This window comes from Hirundo rustica, chromosome 6, assembly GCF_015227805.2.
Source record: "Hirundo rustica isolate bHirRus1 chromosome 6, bHirRus1.pri.v3, whole genome shotgun sequence".
Classification (NCBI taxonomy): domain Eukaryota; kingdom Metazoa; phylum Chordata; class Aves; order Passeriformes; family Hirundinidae; genus Hirundo; species Hirundo rustica.
Genome location: NC_053455.1, coordinates 40,432,788 through 40,455,905, shown reverse-complemented (window position 1 = coordinate 40,455,905; position 23,118 = coordinate 40,432,788). Strand labels below are relative to the sequence as shown.

General features: G+C 34.6%; 1 protein-coding gene across 5 annotated transcripts in view; it reads right to left on the bottom strand.

Annotated features, from left to right (window-relative positions):
• Positions 1-4,046: 4,046 nt before the first annotated feature.
• The window catches only part of FUT8 (fucosyltransferase 8), a 97,906-nt gene continuing 78,834 nt past the window's right edge, over positions 4,047-23,118 (bottom strand). For all 5 annotated transcript variants that reach the window (XM_040067934.2, XM_040067930.2, XM_058421113.1 and 2 more), the window contains 4 exons: positions 16,480-16,726; positions 15,149-15,325; positions 8,720-8,870; positions 4,047-5,028 (listed from right to left, as the gene is read on the bottom strand). In XM_040067934.2, coding sequence (XP_039923868.1) covers positions 4,711-5,028; positions 8,720-8,870; positions 15,149-15,325; positions 16,480-16,726 — 893 coding nt within the window. In that variant the 3' untranslated portion in view covers positions 4,047-4,710. The remainder of the gene's footprint in view (positions 5,029-8,719; positions 8,871-15,148; positions 15,326-16,479; positions 16,727-23,118) is intronic.

Below are 23,118 nucleotides of genomic sequence, written 5' to 3'. Positions count from 1 at the left end.
TTGCTAAATAATCTTGTACACAGTGAATGTGACCAGCGATGCAGGCAAACAGACAAGCAATTCCTTTTTTCAGACTTGGGAATTTTATACTATCCTCTTATTTGTATCATGCAGTGCCACGTTTCATGCTTTTTGGAAACAAGCAGGATACTACGAAGTCAAGCACAACCTGTAAGCAGTTCATATTTATAAATAACTTTCTTTGCTCTAGTCTCACCCCAGGTAAGCTTGCAGGTAGATAGAGAGGACTTCAACAAAAATCTGGAGACTACAATTACAATTCTAGGGGCACCTTAGAGAAGTAGAATTTAAGTGAGCTTTAAATGCAATTTTAATTCCATACAATAAGAAAACCTAACAACTTTTTGAGCCCCTTGACAACCTGCTCCCATACCACCAAAACAGGAATGAAACTGTAGTATGACAACAACCAAGAATCAGAATACAAGCATGAAGTTTATACACAACTCAGACTGGTATTAGACAAAATCAGAGGGAAATTCTATGTATGATTTCACTAGCAGAGGGCCTTAACCCAGTACAGAAATGCTTATTTGTGGCTTTATAAGATGATATAACAACTCATAAAAGCACAATATCATGTCTTAACTAGACTCTCCTTCCCATTTCCCAAACTAAGCAAATTATTTTTATCTGGGTTCCTCAGTCACATTAAAGATTATATTGTGAAGAAACTAATGACCTGGAAAAACCAAGTTCAATTCACTGTTACAAAAAGGTTCCAAATGGTAGGTGCTGCTCCACTGGCATGAAGAAAAATCCCCCTCCCCCTATCCAGAATTTGTCATAAAAATCTTCCACTTACTTTCTATTATGTTCCTACCTCAGAAGACCCTTATTTTATAATTGCAAACCAAAAAACGTAAGACCCATTATGAAGGAAACACTTCAGCTGTGAATATCTCTCTGTAAAAAAAGGTATCACCAGATCTCCTTTCAGAAGATTGGTAAAGGAGAAAAATCTTTGTTTTCTCTAAAGTTTTCCGAAAATTCAAAGATAGAAGGGTTAAACAAAAGACTTATCTGAAGGTAAAAGCTTAAAATATGTAAAAATTTTGAAATAAAACATCATCCTTCATGAACAAATCCATACTACTCAGCAGTTCACAGGGGCAGGATGTAAATCCCACACATTTCTCTGTGGGCTGGTCTGAAAATCAAGAACTCAGGTCGGTGGCACATCAGTGTCACAGAAGACCAGTTAACTGAACCACACTGAAAAAACTTCTTAGCTTCCAAGCAGCATGTAGAATACAAAGTTTCCAAAGACCACATTTACCTGGCAAGTGAGTTTTCACAGAGAATGTGAGAGTGATAACATAAACCAACAAAGAACGCAAGAGCGCTGTTCATACTGGGTTTTATGTATGCAACATGCATACGCACACACACGCACCAAAGTTTCTTAGAGAGGAAAAATTTAATTAAACAGCAGTTGTTTAAGGGGGCATGAAGGCTTGTTGTTTTATGGATGTCAGAGAAGGTGGTTTGGTATGAGGCAAAAATTACAAGACTAGATTGCAGCAGAGCCACAAGGTAAACAGAAGAAACACGATGTATGCTTGCTTCCTCACAAGCATTCCAGCCAGTAACTTAATGAGTTCATAGCTTTCAAAAGACTCAGCTTTCTCCCAGGTATTCAAGACAAACTTTTTATTTCCTATTATTTCACTTTTCTGTGAGCTACAATAAATATCTTGGGGTCTCTTTTCCATGTTCCCATTGATTCTTCTATATTACCTGGACCCCACTGTACACCGAGAATAAAGTCTCGAATATTCATTTTGTTTAATATAAAACAAAATCACTTTGAATGTACCGATGTCCCAGGATTCCAAAATATAACTAATTGGTAGTATTAAAGGAAACAAATCTCAAGAAACATGCATCTAGCAAGCAGGGCATTGCTAGATTTCTTCCTCTGAGAAGTATTGAACTTTAAGCACTAAAGGATCATATGACCGTGGGGAATAAGATCATAGCATCTACATTAGAACATTTCTGAATTATTAACAGTAATGCTATAATTTTGTTTCATTTCACGATCATTTTCTCAAAGATGATGACCTAGTTATTCATTAGGTACTTAGAATATGTAAGGAGGCATGTGTACCTTCCCAACATTTTGTCAGATACAGTCTGCTGAGGAATTGCCACATTATATAGGTACAGCTTCTACAACATCAGTGTTTTTAGTTCTCTCATTACCACACCAGAAGATCTACTTTTGCCCTTGGGCTCATCATAGATATTCTGTTATTTATCTTCTTTTGTTGTATTTTTCTGTATTGACTACAGAAAAATTTTAGTGTTTATTTATGAATACTATTTCCGAATCACACTCTATGAAATGAGGGGTTCTGAAGCTGAGGGTAAGTAACTTAAAAAAAAAAACATTTTCAAAATCTATAAATCTGTATCAATTAGGTAATGTAGTATTTGTGGAGAAACAACTAAACTAGTTTTTCCCAAAAATAAAATGCATTGATTAATTGCTGAGGAAAAAACGTTCATGGGTTTGGATTTTCTTTGAAGTAGAAAAGGAAAGTAGTAGCTTTATATGTACAATTCCAAAAAAAAAAAAAAAAGAAAAAAAAAGAAAAAAAAAAAGAGAAAAGTTATTATTTAGCCTACATTTGTACCACTGAAATACCACATTTGCCTGAATTAGTGGAAAATTTACCAGCATCACTTAGGAAATTAACATAAAGCTGCTTTGCTAGCAGCTCCAAAATACAGAAACACCAGTTGACTCAAGGCATCTTTTGTCGCAAAAAATCATCTTTAGCACCTCCTGGCTGCTCTTACTAATCTTCCATTATCCTTTGACCAGTCTTTAAATCTCATTTGGTATCTAAGCTCATTTTCGCTGATATGTCTATTTAACACTATGGTAAATGTATCTTTTCTTTTTTCAACTTTGATTTTGTTATTCTTTTTCAAGACACAAAATAATTTTTTCAGTTGAGGGACATGTTACTGGAGGGGATCTACAGGATCAGTCCTGCAAGTAATGTCAGAAAGTACTACTTTGTAATTCCTTCACATACCAATCCAGTTCCATCTCACCACTATTTCAATTGGAAGCCTGCTGCTGAAGTGCACATTGCCAGAGATTTCCTTTTATTTTTCAGCCTAAAATTTATTCATAGTCAAGTGCATCCATTCATTATATTAACGCTGTCCTTGGTCTATTCATAAACATAATGAAGTATACTTTTGCTTTGCTAAGGTCAACTAGCCATGCTGTTTTAACTTTTACTCACGTGGCATTTCCTCAGTCTCTGAACAGTAAACATTTTCTGCACTTCCAGTAGTCCAAACTGGATTGCACTGGAAGTTATAAAATGCTATTAAATATTCTTTTTATTTGGAAACAAGCTCTTGTCATCTTACACATTATATTTATCTATATATACAGCCATCAAATCTATGAATCTTTTTGTAAAATTATTTTGTAAATTATCTCTTCTTAATGAGTGCTGACTGGCAAGAGATTTCAAAACACTTAAGAATTACTAACAATCTTATGACATGCATAAAAATTCATCCTTGTGTGTTTTTTTGTAACCTACTATTTTTGGGTAAGCTGCTAGATTTAACGTAGTCCAGACTGACAAGTTCTATAAATGGGATAACCTGAAGTATTTTACTTAAAAGTAATTACATTCAATGCCAAAATGCTAAGTGGACATCCATAATAACCCTAAACCCTGAATTATTTTCAGAAGAGAAATAGAAAAGTTAAGAAAATAGTGTCAGAGGGTAAATGTAAGCAATTTAGCCACAGAAGTAATCCTGCTGTTACCTACTGTCCACAAAGCTGAGCAGCACTGTGCCCTATGCAACTGCTGTACCACGCAAGTGTTTTAAAATTCAATGAAACTCAGTCTGCATTTTCCTTCTTACGTGGATTTTGTGTTGTTGGGTTTTTTTTTCAATCAAAGGCAATGTCCAGATATTACCAGTACTAAAGAATCTGTTCATGGCATTGTTTACAAAATCTCCTAAGAGACAGTGACTACTTTGTTGTTGAATGTAACCTTTATTTTATTAATGATGAGAAGTAATCAATGGAATGCTAAAAAAACCCCAAAATTGTAAAGAATTCTAGTCTGAGATCTGAATCTGTTGTTTGAAGCAAGTTCAGTGGACATGGTAACACCAGATGAAAGTGGACTCTTGCCCATTGTGAAACAGGCATGGCTCTTCTAAAAAGGTCACAAACTTTTCAAATATAGGCACCATGTTCCAAATTTTGCACATACAAAATATGTTCATGTCACTCAAATTACACAATGTGGCAGTGTTATAAGTCTGAACATTATTGTCAATTAATGGTGGAGAAAAGAGCCCGAAGCTCACATAAGACTAATGACTGGGACAACTCCTGAAAAGAGACAAGAAGTATAAAACAACAGTTTTCCTGTTGTACGTGGGTTTGTGTGTGCATGTGTGAGACTGCATATAACAAAAATGTTTAAGAGTAAGTTCAGACAACAGCCCATCCACTTGTTCTCAGTTTCTTCTCCAGTTTCATTGCAAAGGCTTTGATTTTAACCGCATGACAAAATGCAAATTCGAATCCCATAGAAACCAGTAGTTAGGGTGTTGTTGGCTGGTTTGAGCCAATCAAAATTGAGTTGGTTTTTTTTATTTATAATAACTGCTGAATGTCTTCCTTTTAATCTATTTGTCAGCCTCTGGGTATGTAGGATACTTGACTGTCTCAATTTTCTCCTTAACTTTATAGGATGGGTACAGGCCTGTTCTTCCTAGTTTCCTATTGATGCCTTTTGAATAACCATCCCAGTGGTTTCCAGCTACTCCAATTATATCTCCAGGTTCCATAGGAATTTCCTCAGCAGTTCGTGGATGATGAGCATAAATAGCAATCTGGTTGTGAGCATTCTGTCCCCCAAAGTAGTAGATATCATCCAAAGAATGGAAATACGCCGAAGCATCTGGATGCAACGTCTGCATAATTTCATAGGCAACTCGACAAACCTTAGAAATAAAAACAGAAGTCATCAATATTGTGTATGACTGAAATATACCACAGAAATCAACAGCCAAATTACAGTAATATTTCCTAAGAATATCAAGGTCTGGAATGTCTGGGTTAAAAAAAAAACAGCTAACCAACCAACAAAAATACCCCCCCAAAAAACCAAGCAAAACCAAACCAAACAGCCCACAAAAAAGCCCCACAGAATCCCCGCATATTTGCATGAAGTTTTGCAAAATCTTAATTAGGCCTCTAGCGATCAGATTTGGTAAACAAATAAATAAGTGATAAATAATTAGTACAGTCAACTCTTCAGTATAAAATGAAAACATCTATATGAACACTAGCAATTCTGCTTTTCAAAACTAATTATCTGTAGCCAATGAAATGTAAAAGCAAAACCGTTTTCTTTTTGTACTACTACTACTAAAAATTGTATTTTACTTCCCATTGAACCTTTAGAATTTACATTTTTAAATTTATCCTGCGAAATTGAGGCCTTGCATTCACTCTTCTTAATGAAGGTGAAATTTTCACAACCAACCAGTACCTTAAGTCCAAGGCTTTAAAAAATATTAAAATATATTTTAAAGTATATAATCCATTTATATTAGAACAATGATAGAATTGTGACTGCTGGCAACTTGGAAGACAAATAAATGAAACTGAATTCCATCAAGACAATAATTATGTTGGTGAAAGGAAAGATGCATTTTTACTTGTCATTGTATCCCATTTTATGGAGGGAATTTTCTCCAGACTGAACAGATGTCCCCACATCAAAATTATGTTGTATTACTCAGAGTTGCCAGAAACACAAAAGCCTATCACTATATTAAAAAAAAAAAAAATTTCAACTACTGGCTAGAAAGCTCTTCTCTGTCAGGTGTCTGACTTAGCTACTGTGCGTTTTCTGATTTGTGACCTCCATTACAGCGTCTTTCTCTGATTTAGCACAAGTTTGATAAAGACTGATTAACAATACAGCAGATTTCTTCAATATGACGAAGCATTTGAGCTTTTTCATAATTTTCAGTCTATGTTAATATAGTAAAGCTTGATTTTATTTTTATTTTCTCCCTTTGAAGATACAGTGACTAGAACTTTGATCAGTCATACGAGACATATTTGTACTTTCTAAGCTCCTCTGAGGGACGCATTTGCTTTAAAAATGTAATAGATTTCCTTTTATCCCTCGGCATCTGAACTTTAAAATAACTTTTCAGAAGTACCTTTCAGAAGATCAGGCTGAAGTTAATTATTTCTAAGTACCTGTTACACACCATAATATAGAAACAAATTTGATTACCCATATATTTGCAAAATGCTATTTATTTTGTTCACTGCACGTCTGTGTACCCCAGGAAGCAGAACCACATGATACTATAACACTATAAAGATTTTAAATCTTTTCAGTAGAAATGCTTTTAGTAAGTGTGTCCTGCATATCTGCAAAAAAACATTTAACATCTCCTCTACGCAACAGTTTTCTTTTTAGCACCAAACCTGAGTGACTAAACTGTAAACTGTTGAGGACAGCAGGCAAAACATCCACATGCAGAAATATCGCTAAAGCCAGCCTCCCATTTTTTATTCCCTGATCCCTTGTTCTGCAGCCTGTATACTTACCTGTACAATGAAAAATACAAAAACTAATAAATTCTGGAAGGAAATAAAGTTATGTCAATCAGAGGGAGCTATGACTTCATCTAAATGAAGACCGAAGAGACAAAAAACCCCTTTGTTCTAAAGCGTAATCTTAATTCTCCTACTGTATTATGATTTGTATTACTCCCATGTGGCTTTTCTATAAAATTAAATAATCTATTCAGTTAATGTGACGTTGCTGAAATGTAGTGCTAAGGTAGGTTGTTTTCCTTGACTCTTCATTACATGACAGGACTAATTTCTTAATTAAGCAAATTAGCTCTTTTCGTTTCGGCACCATAAAACACAATTAATACAGGGGAATTCCCGATTCTATTCACATATAGCGTCATTTTCTCTTAATACCTCTGTAATGAAGTTTAGAGTCTTTTTGGAAAATGGAAAAATAAAGTCAGCATAGACTTGATTAATGAGAAAGTCCAAACCCACTATGGAAATAAATAAGAATACATTTTACTTTCTCTTCATATCTATTGGACAAAAGATGGTCATTAACTGCCTTATTTTGCTTACTTTCAAAGCCAAAGTAACTATCAAATAGTTTATTTAATTGGTGAGAGGACAGGGATGTCAATTCAAATGTTAGAGATGAGTGCATCAGGTTTTAAACCCCTTAAAAGGAAACTCTGTGAACAGTGGGAAAACTTGCAACAGACCTTAGAAAAGCCCAATAAATGAAGATTCTGTAGAGACCCACATTGTTGCATGCCCAGAAAAACTGGTATTAAATTATTTTTGAGGAGTTTGAATTATTAAAGCACAATAAATTGCCTAGAATAAATTAAGTAAAATACTGGATCAAATTCATAGTCCAGCTATTGACAGTAACACTCTAATATTGGATCTCCATACTCCAGTAGAATTTTCTGCAACTCTGGAAAACCAAATATGTTATCCAGTTAACAAGTCTACTGTCAAATGCACAGCAAAAGAGCGTGAGAGTTGAGCTCAAAGACACCATGTACCTCAAAGGTACCCTCAAAGGGGGTTGTATCAGATGCCCTCCAGAGGTCCTGATCAACCTGTATCACCTTGGCTTTGTTGATATATTTTAAACATATATTCTACTCTTTTAAAATTACTCCAACAGTTAAAATTCAATTACAATATATTCTGGCAAAGCTATTTGCAACTATGTTTAAACTGTTTATACCCAGGATTTTATTTAAAGCAAACATTTATCACTTTTAACACAGCTAACTGAATATAATAATAGCAGAAAATATTACAGATTTTTTGTTAAGTTTTATCCAAGATGACAAAACTCTTCCTTCAGACTATGAACTGTCTCTACACCAATGCAGGTGCAGCATTTAAGACATACAGCCATAGGTTTCATTTCTTTCACTGTGATATGCATTCAATAGATGTGGTTTATCTAAATCATATTAAAGTGGATGGCTCCTCACAGCTCTTCATAGTGAGGATTTTTACTTTGGATTTTAATAACCTTCTAAATACGCTATAAAATGTCATTCTCTCTACAGGATGTGGTGAATGGTAATTAAGTTTATCCACAAGCATGATTGAGGGATAAGAGGCTTTTCTATATTTTTTGTAGTTTTGCTGTCTTCTTGCTATGGCAGTTTTATTAAGAATTCTGCTTGTCAAGATCAATATAACACAGTATTGACCATCTATTAATATTGTGTTTGTTACCTATTTGTCATGACCATGCAGCAGAAAATTTACATTTGAAGTTGTGTAAAACATTAAGTTTTTAAGTGGATTTTAACAATTGAGTTTTGTGTCCACTTCCAGCTAACAATACAATCATGCATTGACATGTTAGGACAACATCAATGACAACAGCAAGTAAAAAACATTCAATCTGATAGAAATCATATCTTGCCATATGTGAATTAGGTGGATCAGCATATTAGCCACAAAACACTGCTTGGTGATTTTTTGCTGCGCTTTTAATCTTAAAACAGATTATTATAAACAGAAGCATGAAGAAAACTAAGATTTAGATTTAGAACTGATACATATAATCAGCATTGTCTCTGCATTGCACTTTACCTGGGATGAAAACGTACAGACCAGGAAGTCTGCCTGAGACAAAAAGTGAATATCCAGAATGACACCTCTGAGGGAGTTTTCAGTGTATCGGTTATGGAGTCCTGCTGACCAGGATATGGAGTTATCACTGATAAATTCATAATTTGGATACCTGTGAAAATACAATACACAGTTAATAGCATTGCTCTGTTTATTTTTTTTAAGAAGCATTACCTGTGCTGCAAAATGGGGTTGTTAATTTGTTTTAAGTGGGTCCCTCTTCTTTACAGAAAATTAATTACAAATTTGTTGGAATGTCACTGTTGCCTCCAAGCATGCCCTCTCTTTCTCTAGAAAAAATAATTAAATAAAAAGATCCTGTAAGTCTGTCTGATACATAACAATGTAGAAGGGAAAGAAATATCAGGAACTATACACCACATTCTGCAAATAATGCTGATTTTAGATGAAATATAATTAGACCACTAAGCTTTCTCTACTGCTAAATAGGATATGGAATTCCAACTTTACTAGGCTACATTTATTACCATACTATTAGACACTGATTAGGACACTGTGAAAAAAAAAAAAAAAAAAATCAGTCACCTGTAAAAGGGACATATTAAATGAATGCATGTAAACTAATGAAAAGGATAGAAAGTATTTCATAGTTCTTAAGGCCATATGGAGAATGAATTTTGCTATTCACTGGTTAAAAGGAAATAAATATAAAATTCCATGCCAGTACACTTTTCTTGACTTACTACAAAAATAGAAAATTAGTACTACTGTAAGTAAAAATATTTTTTTGAAATATGAAATCTTAGTTTATATTGTATTAAAATAAAAGATTTTATCATGTTACAATAACTTAAAAATTTTCTAAAATCCTTTTTAAAAGTACTGAAAAATAATGGTCGTTCTCAAAAAATTTACACTTCTGTACTGGAGAACAATCTGAAATCTGAACGAAACTATGGAAAGGAGCACAAATTAATTAAATTTTCAGTCAGCCTCTTATCAAAGACAATTATTACAGATGTAACAAAGGTGGTAACTATGTTGCTGCTCCACAGCCATTATATTCCAATCATGAAGTGCAACTCACATGACTAACCAGCCAACTACAAAATTTCATCTACACAGTTTATTATAAAAGAAAACTAAATCTATTACAGCTTTTTTTCAAATTCGCATCTTCATTGCAAATATAAATCAATACTTTATATATGAGAGCAAGAGAGCTAATATAATATTCATAAGAACATACCTAATTTATTCAGTTTTAATGTTAAAAATATGGAGAAATCAGCAAATTTATCTCAAGAGCAAATCAAAAAACTGTATGCAAAATGTCCACTTTTGATGTGGAATGTATGAGACAGCTTTAAAGGGTGCATCTGATAACCGATGTCAGGGAAAGTTTCTATTACATTACAAACAATGAAAAACAAAAGAAAAGAAAACCAACAGAAAAAAGGAAGATAAGGCGGAAATATTATTAGAATAACTGATAATACCCCTTCTGAGGAATTACAGAAGCTTATATGAAGCTAAAAATAGTTTTTTTCAGTAAGAACTCTTTCACAATTTTTATTTCTGACCTTTTTCGTGTCTAACATTTTTTGTCAATATTTAACCAGCTCCCAAAACACAACAGATGACACCACAATATTTGTCACATATTCTATTATAATTTCCATTGTGTTAATCATATTCATAGGGTTTCTTTTAAAGGAAGAAAAAAGTACAGACCAAACAGAAATACTTCATACTCCACTATGAGAACTAGCTGAGAAAGAGAGATAAGCATCAGTCTTATCTCAGTAAGCAACTGCGAGTGGAGCAACACAAAGAACATTTAACAGAAGACGGCATTTCTACAGACAACGAACATGGTACAGATATTTGCAGACCCCTTTGCAAGCTCTTGATATCAGGAATATCACTAAAATCAATCACTTCCTTCAAACTTCAAAAATCAGAACCCATATGCTGCGTAGACACAAAAGAACTTTTCCTGAAGAATCTGATTTCTTACTAGCAAAGGATCACTCTAATAATTTTAAGGAATGAAGCACAAGGAAAAGTGTCATATTTGATCTGGTAAAAAACAAAAGGTCAGAATTATTTACACATCTTTTTTATACATTTGAAATGTTCTGCTTCTTTCCTTTATTCTGGAAGCAGTCGTTGAGGTGCTTTTAGATCTGGTCTTCAATTCCATTTCATAAGGTTGATCCAAATCCATCTAACCAATGGTTTCAGAGCCCACTCTTCAAAACAATCATCAAAGCTTGTAATTTATCCACTCACACGTTTAAATTTTCAAAAAAGGACTTTCATGTTGTCTCCCACACACAGTGTTTGGTAAGAGAGGTTTCTTTTAAAATGTGAGTGAAATAGCAGCCATACTCAGTGCGACCAAAAAATCTTCTGGTCCACTATCCTGTCTCCAACACAGGCTGAAAGCAGAGCATAAAGAAAAATACAGGAAAAGGCCAAGTGCATGCTCCTCTCAAGCTGTACGTGGCCCACTGAGTTCCTGCATTAGGAGAGGTTTCATTCTCCTTCCCACTCACCACAGTGCTTGAGATTCTATCTGAAGCTATTCTTGCCACAATGACTGCAAAGAATAAAGGAAATGAAACTATTAAAGTTCTATAGTTAGCTCTTTCTTCCTTCTACTCCCTTTTCCATCTGTATTTATATTATGATTAATGTAATGCTTATATTTTAAGTTTGGGGGGATTTTTTTTTTCTTTTTTTAAGTAGAACTTAGGCACAGTCCTATTACTAGCATTCCTGATTGTGTAGAAAATTCTTCATATGTAATAAGCCATCATATTTTTATTGAAAGAATCACCAAAACACAATGTTGTGTAGGATGCCTGCTAGCTTTTCTCACATAGTCTCTTCTCTGAAACAGGAAACATCCAGATTGTGAATTGTGTAATCATTTAAGTTAGGAAAGACCTTTAAGACCAACGAGTCCAACTATAAACCCAGTACTGCCAAGTCCACCACTAAATCATGTCCCAAAAGTGCCACATCTACATGACTTTTAAATACCTCCAGAGACAGTGGTATTACACTTCCTTGGGCAGCCTGCTCAAAGATAAAACCAAATAATGGAAACTGGCACAACTCTATTTTCTTTGTATTAGATTACATATAGGTAGTGTATCTCTTCCACATATCTAAAAATAATTCCCAGTTCTTCTAAAGCTATCTAATAGATTCTTGAAATCCATGTACATGCCAGGAAGGATTTTATTTTTTATTCCCCTCTTATGAGAAAGGGAAAACAAGAAATCAAAAGTAGGTGGGGAGGAGAGAGTTAATAAATCATTCCTTCCAGCACCTAGCAGCCTCAGATAAAGACACCAAACAAGCACAGTTATGGCACTGCTTCAAGTTTCCACTGGTTTCAGAAGCTGATCAACTCCTTGTGTAACTACAGCTTATCACTGCAGGTGCAAAGCAAGGTGAGGCCAAGGCTCCTGTTCTCAATTGCTTGGCCTGTGGAAGTGTCCAGAACAGGCACTGAAAATTTTCTTCCCTCTGAAAGGCATTGTGAGTATATGTGTCAACAGCTTGAGTAAGAAATAATGTGTTTTCTCAGGTCTTGCGCAAAAAAATAATCGCAAAATATATGAGCTGTTCATCAGATTCCCGTACTTTGAAGCACTGCTGAATTCTATGTATTAGGCATACTATGACTTGGGGGAGAGGGGAGGGTTAGCCAAACTACAGATTTACAGATAGTAGAAAGGGAGAAAAGACATTAACCTGCTATTGTGGAAGCAAACAGTAAAAAAATGAGAAAAAAGAAAATACAGATGACTTTACAGGTAAACATTCTGGATGAAAGAATGTGATTTGTTGAATTTTTGTGCTCATATACAAGAGAAAGACATCTAAATAGGTTCACATACAAGCCAAAAATATATTAAATATGACCTCTTAAGAATTTATGTATATATCATCTGTATTATTTTGAATACCTTAAAGAGTGAAGATACTGTAAGTAGTATTATAGACTAGAAACAAATGTACTAGACATTCGAAAATTTGCATGCGAAAACTATTAAATCAGCCAAAGAAAAAGCAATTTACACCATCCTTAACACATCACTTACCCAAGATAAATACCACAACCTCTGCTTACCAGAAGCTGTCAAATGCTTTAATCCCCTGATCATTACAGCTGTTGAACTCTCAACCCTGCTACTCTCTACTAAAATTGTTCTACATGATCCTAATTCTGAAAATATAGCACTTCTTTCCTTCTTTTGGAAATAGAGCACAAACACTCTACAAACTGGTGGTAGTGACTACACTATCTTTACTACTGTACTTGCACTTTGTAGACATCTGACTGCAAGGGAAGTTTCTGAAACTGAAGTCAAAACATTTCTGTTCTCATGACTATGAATAGTTTAAAATACTTCTCTTGCTAGAAACAACATGCCTATTCACATGAATGTTGGCTAAATTTTCTTTACTTAAATGCCAACGCTTGTTTGACAGCCAGTCACTCTCTTGGAGAGAGATACAGGATCTAGTACTTACTAATATTATTGCACCAAATAATGAAGGCAACAGAAGCTACTGCAATGTGACAGCTGTTTCTATCAAAGCTTGGTAGTTCAATATGACTAGAACATTTTTGTCAGAAATGTAAACCAATTTATAGTCTATTTCACAAGAAGAGAAAGAAAAGCTCCTTTGCTGCCAAAACGTGACCTTAACCTGCCTTCAGATGCTATTAAATGCCCAAACATCAAACTGCATCCTGCCTTCTGTGAAATCACAGGAAGTTTCAAATGCCTTCTACTCAAGGCATCTGAAGCTGCAAGCAACAGTAGGGTGCCAGCAACGTAGGAAATTGTGTTTCAGTGTAAGCTGTGACCCAAAAATGCAGCAGTAACACATAAAAAATTATTCAATATTTACAGATTCTATGCCTTTTATGAAGAAAACAAAATTAATGCTGTTTGACTGAGCTGTATCTTACAATATTAAAGTAAAATCATGATTTGGAATGGACTTGAGCTGTAATTCTTAATGAAATTCAGTACTGTTTTACTGAATAAGTTACAATTCTACAATTAGTTTTTGTTGCTATTAAAAACTTGGGATGATATGTTTACACAGGTAGAGCATCTTATTATTCACAAAGAATGCTAAAGCTTTTAAGTTAAACAAAAATAAAGAAAAATGCATGACTAAGATTGTTACATCAATATTCAATTGTTATGTTCCAAACAGTTATTATTTAGGACAATAAAATGAATTAAATATTATAATCTCAACTTTGTATTACCTGTCTTTTTATTGTTTAGATTTGCACTTTAAATGCTATAATAGTTTCTGCCATTGTTCTTGCCTCTACACATACAAAACCAGAAAGATTAGGTTGCCATCATCTGGAGTTGAGTTTGTTCATTTAGTTTTAACAAAACACCATTAATTTTAAACAGCAGCCTTTTATAGATATGAAAGAAAACCAGAAACAGAACAACAGAAATAGACAGGTTTTCAATGCTGCAGAAAATTCTTCTGCTACAAAATAACATTTTCTGCTTACCGTGCATATGCCAAAGAAAATCTGTTATGTGGTACGTTATCTTATATATTTTTCCAAGGATGCCACCAAGAATAGAACAGTTCAAAAATTTACCACTACTGAGTTGCTTTGATTTTAGAAAGCATTAATTAATTAACTAATTAATTAGAAGTAATAATTTACAAGGAAATACAGGCCATGTAGGAGCAAATGAATGTTTATTGTGTATACACATTCTAGAGAGCTAGAAGAGGATACAGAGAATAAAAAAGGCACCGTAAGAAGTTGAGAATCCCACTTATATTTAAGGACAAAATTATTCAACATGTAGGATGAAAGTCTTCTATGTTATCACTGTAGACGTCCTTCTGAAAGAGGGACGAGCTTCATCATGAGCTTTTCAACCCATTTATAAAAAGTCCTCTGGCAACTGCTCAGAGAGATTCTTTTTTGGACAAGTTTTCTATACTTCTTAATATATTAACCAGGTTTTACAATATTTCTAAGTAGTTTATTTTTAATATGTATGTCCAATAAGAATTTTTGTGCGGATATTCGTATTATTTATATGTATATCATTTTTATTTACCTGCCTTCTATAGCATTGGTTTGTTTTTACATAGTCACATGTATCTTGCTCAACTCTTCTAGATTTTTAACATTAAGCTTTGAAAAGCTTACTTGGGAGAAAAAAAAATTCCCCAAAAAAACATATCAGAGAAAAAAAATCAAAATCACTGGAAATGAAACGCACTCTTAACTGAATAAAGGATTTAAAAAAAAAAAAAAATTATACTAAAACTTGTGGTGCACAATAGTCAGAAATTGTGAAGCTGGCCAGAAGGAAGGAACTGTAATATAAACATAATTCATCTTACTTGGATTTTGCCTCTTGCAACAACGAAGGGTCATCTGTAGCCAAATACACTCTTTTTTTATCAACATGCATCCTGCGAGCAAGAAGCTCAAACCGCTCTTCCACGTGTACCATGTACTCTTCAATGGGGTGAAATGCTGCCTCTGTCCCTACTTTGTCTGTCCTTCGGACGTGAACACTGGAAAAAGGGAGAAACTAGGAATTACATTTATAAACGCAATACGTGCTTTAGCAAATGAAATTTCAAATTGAATCCCTACATGAAATAAGGAGGGATTAAAATGCATCCATGTCCATCAAGACACACTGACAATATGAAGTTAGTCTGTTCTTAAAAGTAATATAATATTCTGGCAAGGAAAGCAAAGGGTAGCTGAAAGAAAGGAATGAAGGACATTGAATTACAGCATATGAGGTGGCATTCCTTTTGTGCACAAGGTTAAGTTATCTACAGTAGATAGATAATGCTTGATCAATGCAGGTCAAAAGGAAAATAGGAATATTTGCATCATATAATGCATAGTTTGAATTAAGGCAGTTACAAATGCCTTTTTTTGACCTCCTTGAAATGTAACAAGTCTTCCAATACAGCAGCAGTGAAGTGCCCTACTGGCTCAAGGTCAAAAGCCAGCTAACATTTGGACAACCTACCATGTACTCCTAGAAAAACAAAGTTCAAGGACTGAAAGAAATTCTGGCAAAAGAAAAAGACTCTAGCACAGCAGCAGCAGCTACATTTTTCACACTACATGATGGAAAAACTTTTCTCCCACAAGCTGCTTTTTACTGATTTTCTTCCTTCTCCCCATTATCTTCCCACACAGTCCTTTCCAATTCATCGTTATCGCTGAGAAACTACAGCTGCAAAAACAACAGCAGGGAAGGGAAAGGCACATACCATGTTCATATGTAGCCAGTGATAAAATTAATTGTGAATTGTGGCATGTAAAATGTAGGCTTAGCCTTTTTTCCTCAAAAAAGCTATAGGCACTGGAAAGAAGACACAGAGAGTAAAGTGCCTGGAATACAAGCTATAAGGCAACTACATTAATGAAAGTCTGTATTACCAGATGTGGAAGGACGTGTTAAAAAACCTTCTATTAAGCTTCTATTTATATATCTGTCCAACTACAGGTAGACGAGTGTGCTGAAGTACTTGTAATCAACTTGTATTATGAACAGTTAAAAAATAAGAACTTCTAGAAATCACCCTCTCTCTCCACAAAATACGTTGAGACTCTGATTATCATCATAAAACATTTTTTCCTGAACAGGAATCACTACATACACATACTGAAGCACAGACAGTTAAAAAGAAAACTAAATACCCACCCGATCACTGGATGTTTGAAACCAAGTTTCCTTGTGGCTTCCTCTATTTCTTTTTCTAGCCAAGGCTGTGGACGAATCAAGTATTTCACAAACTGTGAGACCCACCACACTGCAGGATCCCCATGTACACGAATTAGTCTATCAGCCAAGTCTTCAGGGACAGCCAAGGGCAAATAGGGTGGCCGTGGGTGTAAGCTGTCAACAATGGGAAGTTCCACCACCTGAACATCCTTATCATTAGCCTCACCTGTTTTAAAATACATACTAAGATGAGTCAAGTAGTTTACTTTATTAATAAACTTTACCATCAGCAAATAATATCCCAAACATACCAACTCATCTGTATCTTCAATTTCAAAAAGACTACCTAGCCCTTGCTCCGCTTTTTCAGAAACAGCATTAACAAATTTAATAAAAATCATAGCTTTAGACCAGATTTATATACAAACTGTATGTAAAAATGCACTCAAGTAGAACAGACTTGAAGGTTCTTGAATTCTTAGCAGCTGGTAGTTAATAAAATATAAAATGTGTTCCTGTTTATATACTGATACCTTCTTATATACAACTATACCGTTACTGTCTGCGAAGGCTTATCTGGACAGACTGGTTATCTAAAATGTCTAAAATTCAGTTACTTGCTTAAAAATTAAACAGAGAGATATTTTAAGGCATAAGAAATCGTTAAAAAAGTAACTACAGCTCTGCCGCTCTTTTGACATTTTGCTGCGGTAAATTTCAGCATTTCAAGACTTCGTTACAACCACTGAATTAGCTATTCTGTGTTAGGAGTTCCCGTCTTCAGGAACTGTCTTCAAGAACTTAAACTATGAAGCAGCAAATTAAGTAGACCACAGAAAGCACAAGCATTATATAAGCATGTGATGTACATACAGGTAAGAATTTGCTATGGTTTAAATATTAATTACAGTAGAATACACAGATGGTTTAGATGGGGTTTTAATTCAAGGCTTAATAGCCACCAAACATCTTTTAAGAGTTTTTACAAATTACACAAGCACAACTGTCTACAAAACTGATAATTCAAAGCTACATTCATATACTGAAATAAATTATAATACATGACAACATAATACAAAGCATTACATTTTTAAAGCACTGAATATTTCAGCTAATATTTCAAGTGTGCTTATTTCCTCCAAAGTAATGTTTCCATTGTCTGCATTATTTACTGGCAAAGATGGTTACTTCTCTCTTTAGCGTTCATCAGCCAGGAAAAAAAAAAAAAACTGCTTTAAATAGCCAGGAAAAAAAACTACTTTAAATATAAGCAAATCAAACTCATATAACTGTTGATGACCAAGTAAATCTTAATGCTGAAAAAATGCATTCAGGGAAGGAATAATGAGTTTAAGAACAGTTAAAGATCCCAAAGGTAAGAACCTTTTTGCAAGACTAGTCAAAATTCTGCAGTAACGCTCTGAGATATGGTTATTTAAATAAGGAATATTTGTTATGCTCAGGTATATTTTCAATTCATCTTTACCAGATTTGGAAATCTATCTTCCAAGATGTGTGTATATGTCAGTAAATATACGTCACTGCACTGTATATCATCACTGTAAGGGATTCTTTAGAACAATTTCCAATACTACAGGTATGGATGATTCTTTGTAATTCAAGAATTTAGTTCATTTAATTCAGTTCATATTTTTATCATCTATTATATCACACTCACAGGAAAAGATTTAATAAAAGTTCATGAATTCAGCAAAAATATTGAGCATTTAAATCCTATAATACAGTGGATAATACTTTATTAGTGTGACTACAGAAAGCTGCAATAAAGAAAAGCAGCACAAAGCCAGGGAAGTGCTAAATCTGGTGCAAATGTGTATCAGGCAAAAGTTTGACAATAAATGTTTAACTTGGGAATGGCATGAAAGAATGTTTGATGTTCCATCCTTTTTACCTTTTTCCTCTCATCTGAGAATGGGAGAAGAAACAGGGTGACAAATAAAACAATAGCAGCCTTCGCCAAGAGAAGAAAGAAAAGACTTCCATCTTAAGTTAGGGAAGGAAATTTGCTGCAAACCTTTTGAAGGGAAAAAGCGGGTGATGCAAAGCTGCATATAAAAGGTGGATTTTTATTAAGTATAGCATCACTGACAAGCTTTCAAACTTTGTTCTGTGACTGAATAAATACGTTGTTCTGTAAAGACAGTCATTTGTAAATTTGTCGATTAATTTCCTACCTGAAAGGAGGTTGACATTTTACCATGCAATCACTACTTTTAGTTAATGTTAACTGAAAACCTCTTTGATCATTCATTCTCCTATTATTTCAAAATTCATCAGCTAAGTTCAATTTTTTCAAGAAGTCCTTAAAAGTATGCCAAAGAACACCACGCTATGGACATTCCTGTTTTGTAACTGTTTCTTTCTGGGGTTTTTTTTTCTGCTTTTCTGTTTCTATATACTTAATTAAGCCGATATCAACTTACACAGACTTCCCACAGATCTACTTAACCAAGCCCTACAGCACGAAGGACTGAGTGCCAATCTGGAACCTTACCCAAGTGAACAACTCTAAATTCTACTGCAGGAGAGGCGTCAGAGTGCTGGGAAAGCTCTTTGATTAGCACAGGATATGGTGAGAGGACTGTGCTGAATTCTCTCAAGGCTCCTCATTGTCCTGCTCATTCCTGTTACGTATTGCAAAGGACAGCAGGTTCAGGGTTCATCAATATTTCAGTGTTTTGCTTTTCAGACACAGTAAAAAGTGAAAACTGTGTAAATTTACGGCTTGTTACTTACTCTCTGTATGAATTGTCAAATAGTTCAGAAGAAAGTAAATGTATGCTTTTATCTGTTTTGTGAAGCAGACTACACCTCCTACAACTATCTTCTGGGCATTTGCAAACTTAGATAAAATTACCTCATAAGAGCTTTATGCCACAGTTGAATTATAAAATGGAATTGACATGAGGTAAAAATAATATTTTTCTTTTAAAGTACGTAAAATACAACTCATATATCTAAAAGCTTTCTTTCTCTAAGCTTTTGCTTTGCACAGTTTTAATACAAAATTTTTGAACTTGATTTCTGAATTATTTCTCACTAGTGTTCCACCCACCAATTTTTTAATCATTCTTTATGTATCCAAGCCTTTTAAGGCAGACAGGTGTTGAATAAATTCACTGCAATTCTGTTTTAAAGAAACCGAAAACACAGTCCCTTTTTTCCCAGGTTTGACATGCCATATGGATATTGTTGTCCCATTTGTCATCCCAAGGGGCAGAATCTCAGTAACTTCAGGAGTGAATAAACCAAAATGTTTTCAAACATGCCAACGTGCCTTCTATTACTTTCCTCAATCCAGCACTTCCCAAGGCTTTTTTCCTGCATTCTTTCCTCTCCTCTCCTGCACAACTCTTGCAACCACCCTCACTTGCTCTCATGTCTCTTACCTCTCTGGATACTGTTTGTATGTTGAAAAGTGGCATCTGTGATCAGATGCCTCTTGTTCCCCCACAGGTCTGAATGTTAACTTCAGCGGCTCTTTACACACACCCATTCTATCTATTTTGAGGACTTTTGAGAGACCTTAACAAGACCTATTTATTTCAACCAGAAGTGGCCAAAACCCATCCAATATTCAGGACTTAAACTAAGTTAGGCTTAAGAAGAAAAAGAGCAGATGGAAAGGTAAAGCACAATGACAAAACTTTTGCTCTCACAAGAAACTAGTCTAAAATAAATCTGTAATGATATTATTCTATTATCTCCCTCCCAAAACCTAAAACTTTAATGATAGTCTTTTCTGGTCCTACAAAAACTTTAACTTCCAGAGCTACTGAGCTACCAACATGTCTTTGTAACACAAGTGACAGTCTTACAGTAATATTTATTTTCCCATGTTATTCCTACACATAATCAAAACCATAGCATAAAGATGAACAGTGCTTCTACTGTCCTAACAAGTGATGAGATTCCAGTGAATGTTTTCCCTTCTGACCTGATGGAGGCCTCAACTGAGTGTAACAATTTCTGCATTTGCAATAGCTCTGTCTCTTACAAAACAAAACCAGTGGTGCCTTTAGAGCCTCCGTTCCCTTTTTAGCATCTCAGATGAGCTGCATTATAAAGACCAATATTTCTGTTTCACTCTACTGAAAACTTCTCATCGCTTACTAGGAGCTTGATGTGGCAACTGTCACATCACTTTGAGAGTACATTAAAAAGCAAAGATTTTTCCCATCTTTTCTCAATTGTTTAGATACCCAGCCTGTCAGCTGGAAAGTTTACAGATGAAGAGATTGCACAAATGGACTTCATAGAACAGACCATCAAACTAGGTAGAAATCAAGAAGCTTACTAGCAGTTCATTTTTTGTTTTATCTTTATATATTCAAACTGCTTTTGAATAATGTCCCATTTCATCTAAACAGCTGATATAAAGGGCTACCTGTTTAAGAGGAGCTCCAATTCCCTGGCTGCCAGAAAATATTATGAAATGTATTTGCAAAGGCAAATACACCTTTATAAATGCAAAGGGGTTTTGCCACATTACCCAAGTCTAGTCATTCAAGTAAACACAACTGATGCTTTAAAAGTAAGATCATACCTAAGGATAGTTGAAATAACTCAGGAACAAATAAAAAAGATCATTACAGCTATATTGATGAAAAACCAATTTGGGATTTGATTTCAAACAATTCTACTGAAGCTTTTTCTCTATTTCAGTCAAATGTTAATTATTATATATTTGAAAATGGTTCCAAATACTTGCTTTCAATATTAGGTTATCTTTTCTGGAATAGAAAATAGCTTATTTTTATAATAAACTTTCAACAGCCTCAGGGACTTATCTCTTCCATGCATATGCTGACTGGACATACACTGAAGCCTGCAACAGTCATGCATAAGCATGTAAAAAACAAGACAACATTCAGACAATATCTCATATCTCATGACCTAGAAGCTTCCAACAGGTCATGACAATGGATCTCAATATTAGCAGCAGGCTGTTCAGGTATCTAGTGGAGAATCACTCCCAGTTTAGACAAGACATTTACTGTCTTTTTGATACAGTGGTTTATAACTCCCAGTCTTGTGTAGTTCTAATTTGAACACTTGGAGGACTCCTCTTTCAATGAATTAGTGAAAGTACCTCCATATGCAAGTCCAGATGGAACACAGCTCTCAAGGTATTTGTACACAAAAGGACATTTTAGTTACCCATAAATAAAACAGAAGAGAATTAACCTCCTATGTTGTTTGAGATTCACAGCAGTGAGGCACATGCCACCTTAATGCATCTGAAAGAAACAAGGATGCATTCTACTTCAAATGGTCTACCAACATGAAAGCAGAAAAACAAGAGTGTAAGCCTGCAATAATGGAAAAGGAAATTTTTCTAATCTTCAGTCATAGGGGAAAATGTAATAGAAGTATTAGGAAAAAAACCAAGATGAGTGAAGAGAAAGAATGGCCACCATAATAACCGCTATATTCCCAAGCATCAGAGCCAAAACCCATTGTGCTGGTGGTGCTCTGGGATGCCTCCCACCTGGACATGGCAGTAGTCATTTTCAAGACATAGGAGAGGTTTGGATGACTTCAATTCAACTCCACAGCTGCCAGTTCAGGTTACCCTTGTTTAAAGATTGCTTAAAAATAGGTAGTATTACTGAACTAGAACTTTGTAATGAGCAGTGTAATACATTAGAAAGCTCAAAACTCGAATGCAGATTAAGATTCCCCAAAAACCTAAGAATGCTTCAGTTTGGATTGAAATTTATGCAGCCAAACAAAGAAGTCAGATTAGCATTTTAAACTTTGCAGTTTGCTTGAGACCTAACATACTTAGTTTACCTCATGCCATCTCTTCATATTAAAAAAAAAAAAAAATCTGAATTTTCATTTGAGTACAAAACACACTATTTTTCCCTATGATGCATGTTGCAGTACAACTTTTCAACTAAAGAATGATTACATTAACTCAAGTAAACTAATATTAAGCCAATTCGTAGCTTTTTTGCTTATTAAACAACTCTTAGAAGGGCAAAAATTAAGCAAAAACCTTTTTTACAGTTTGTAATGGACACTTTGTTTACCAATCTGTAATTTGTCATCCATGATTTAATGCTCATGAGGAAAGTTTGCAGTTAACCACTAACCTACAGGTACTAGTTTTGCTACATCGTGGGGGGGCAACATCAATCTGTTAGAAAAAAGAGAAAAAGTCATGCTTCAGAGTGTAGTATTTCATATAATGAACAGCATAAAATCTGTGCTTAAATATGTGATTGACTATTCCTACCACTGAACAGAACAAAACCAAGAATCCTTTCCCCCACCTCCATGCACTCTTCAGATTTCTGAATCTTCAGCTCCAGCTTCCCCTTAATCAAGAAATGCAGGGAAAGAAGCCCCTGCTATTTGGAAAGTAATTATTTCAGTGGGCACATTTAGGCTACCTTCCTTCATTTCAACAAGCGAAAGAATTCTCATGGAACATGTTTGCTAATCTGCTTATGGTCCTGCCCATGCAAGGAACTCTTATCAAACACTGCATTTTATACAGACATCAAATCTTAACCTAAACTATCAATGACATAAGGAGAACTCACTGTATACAGTCCCAAAATTTTTGCTTCTTGAACATTTTTTGAT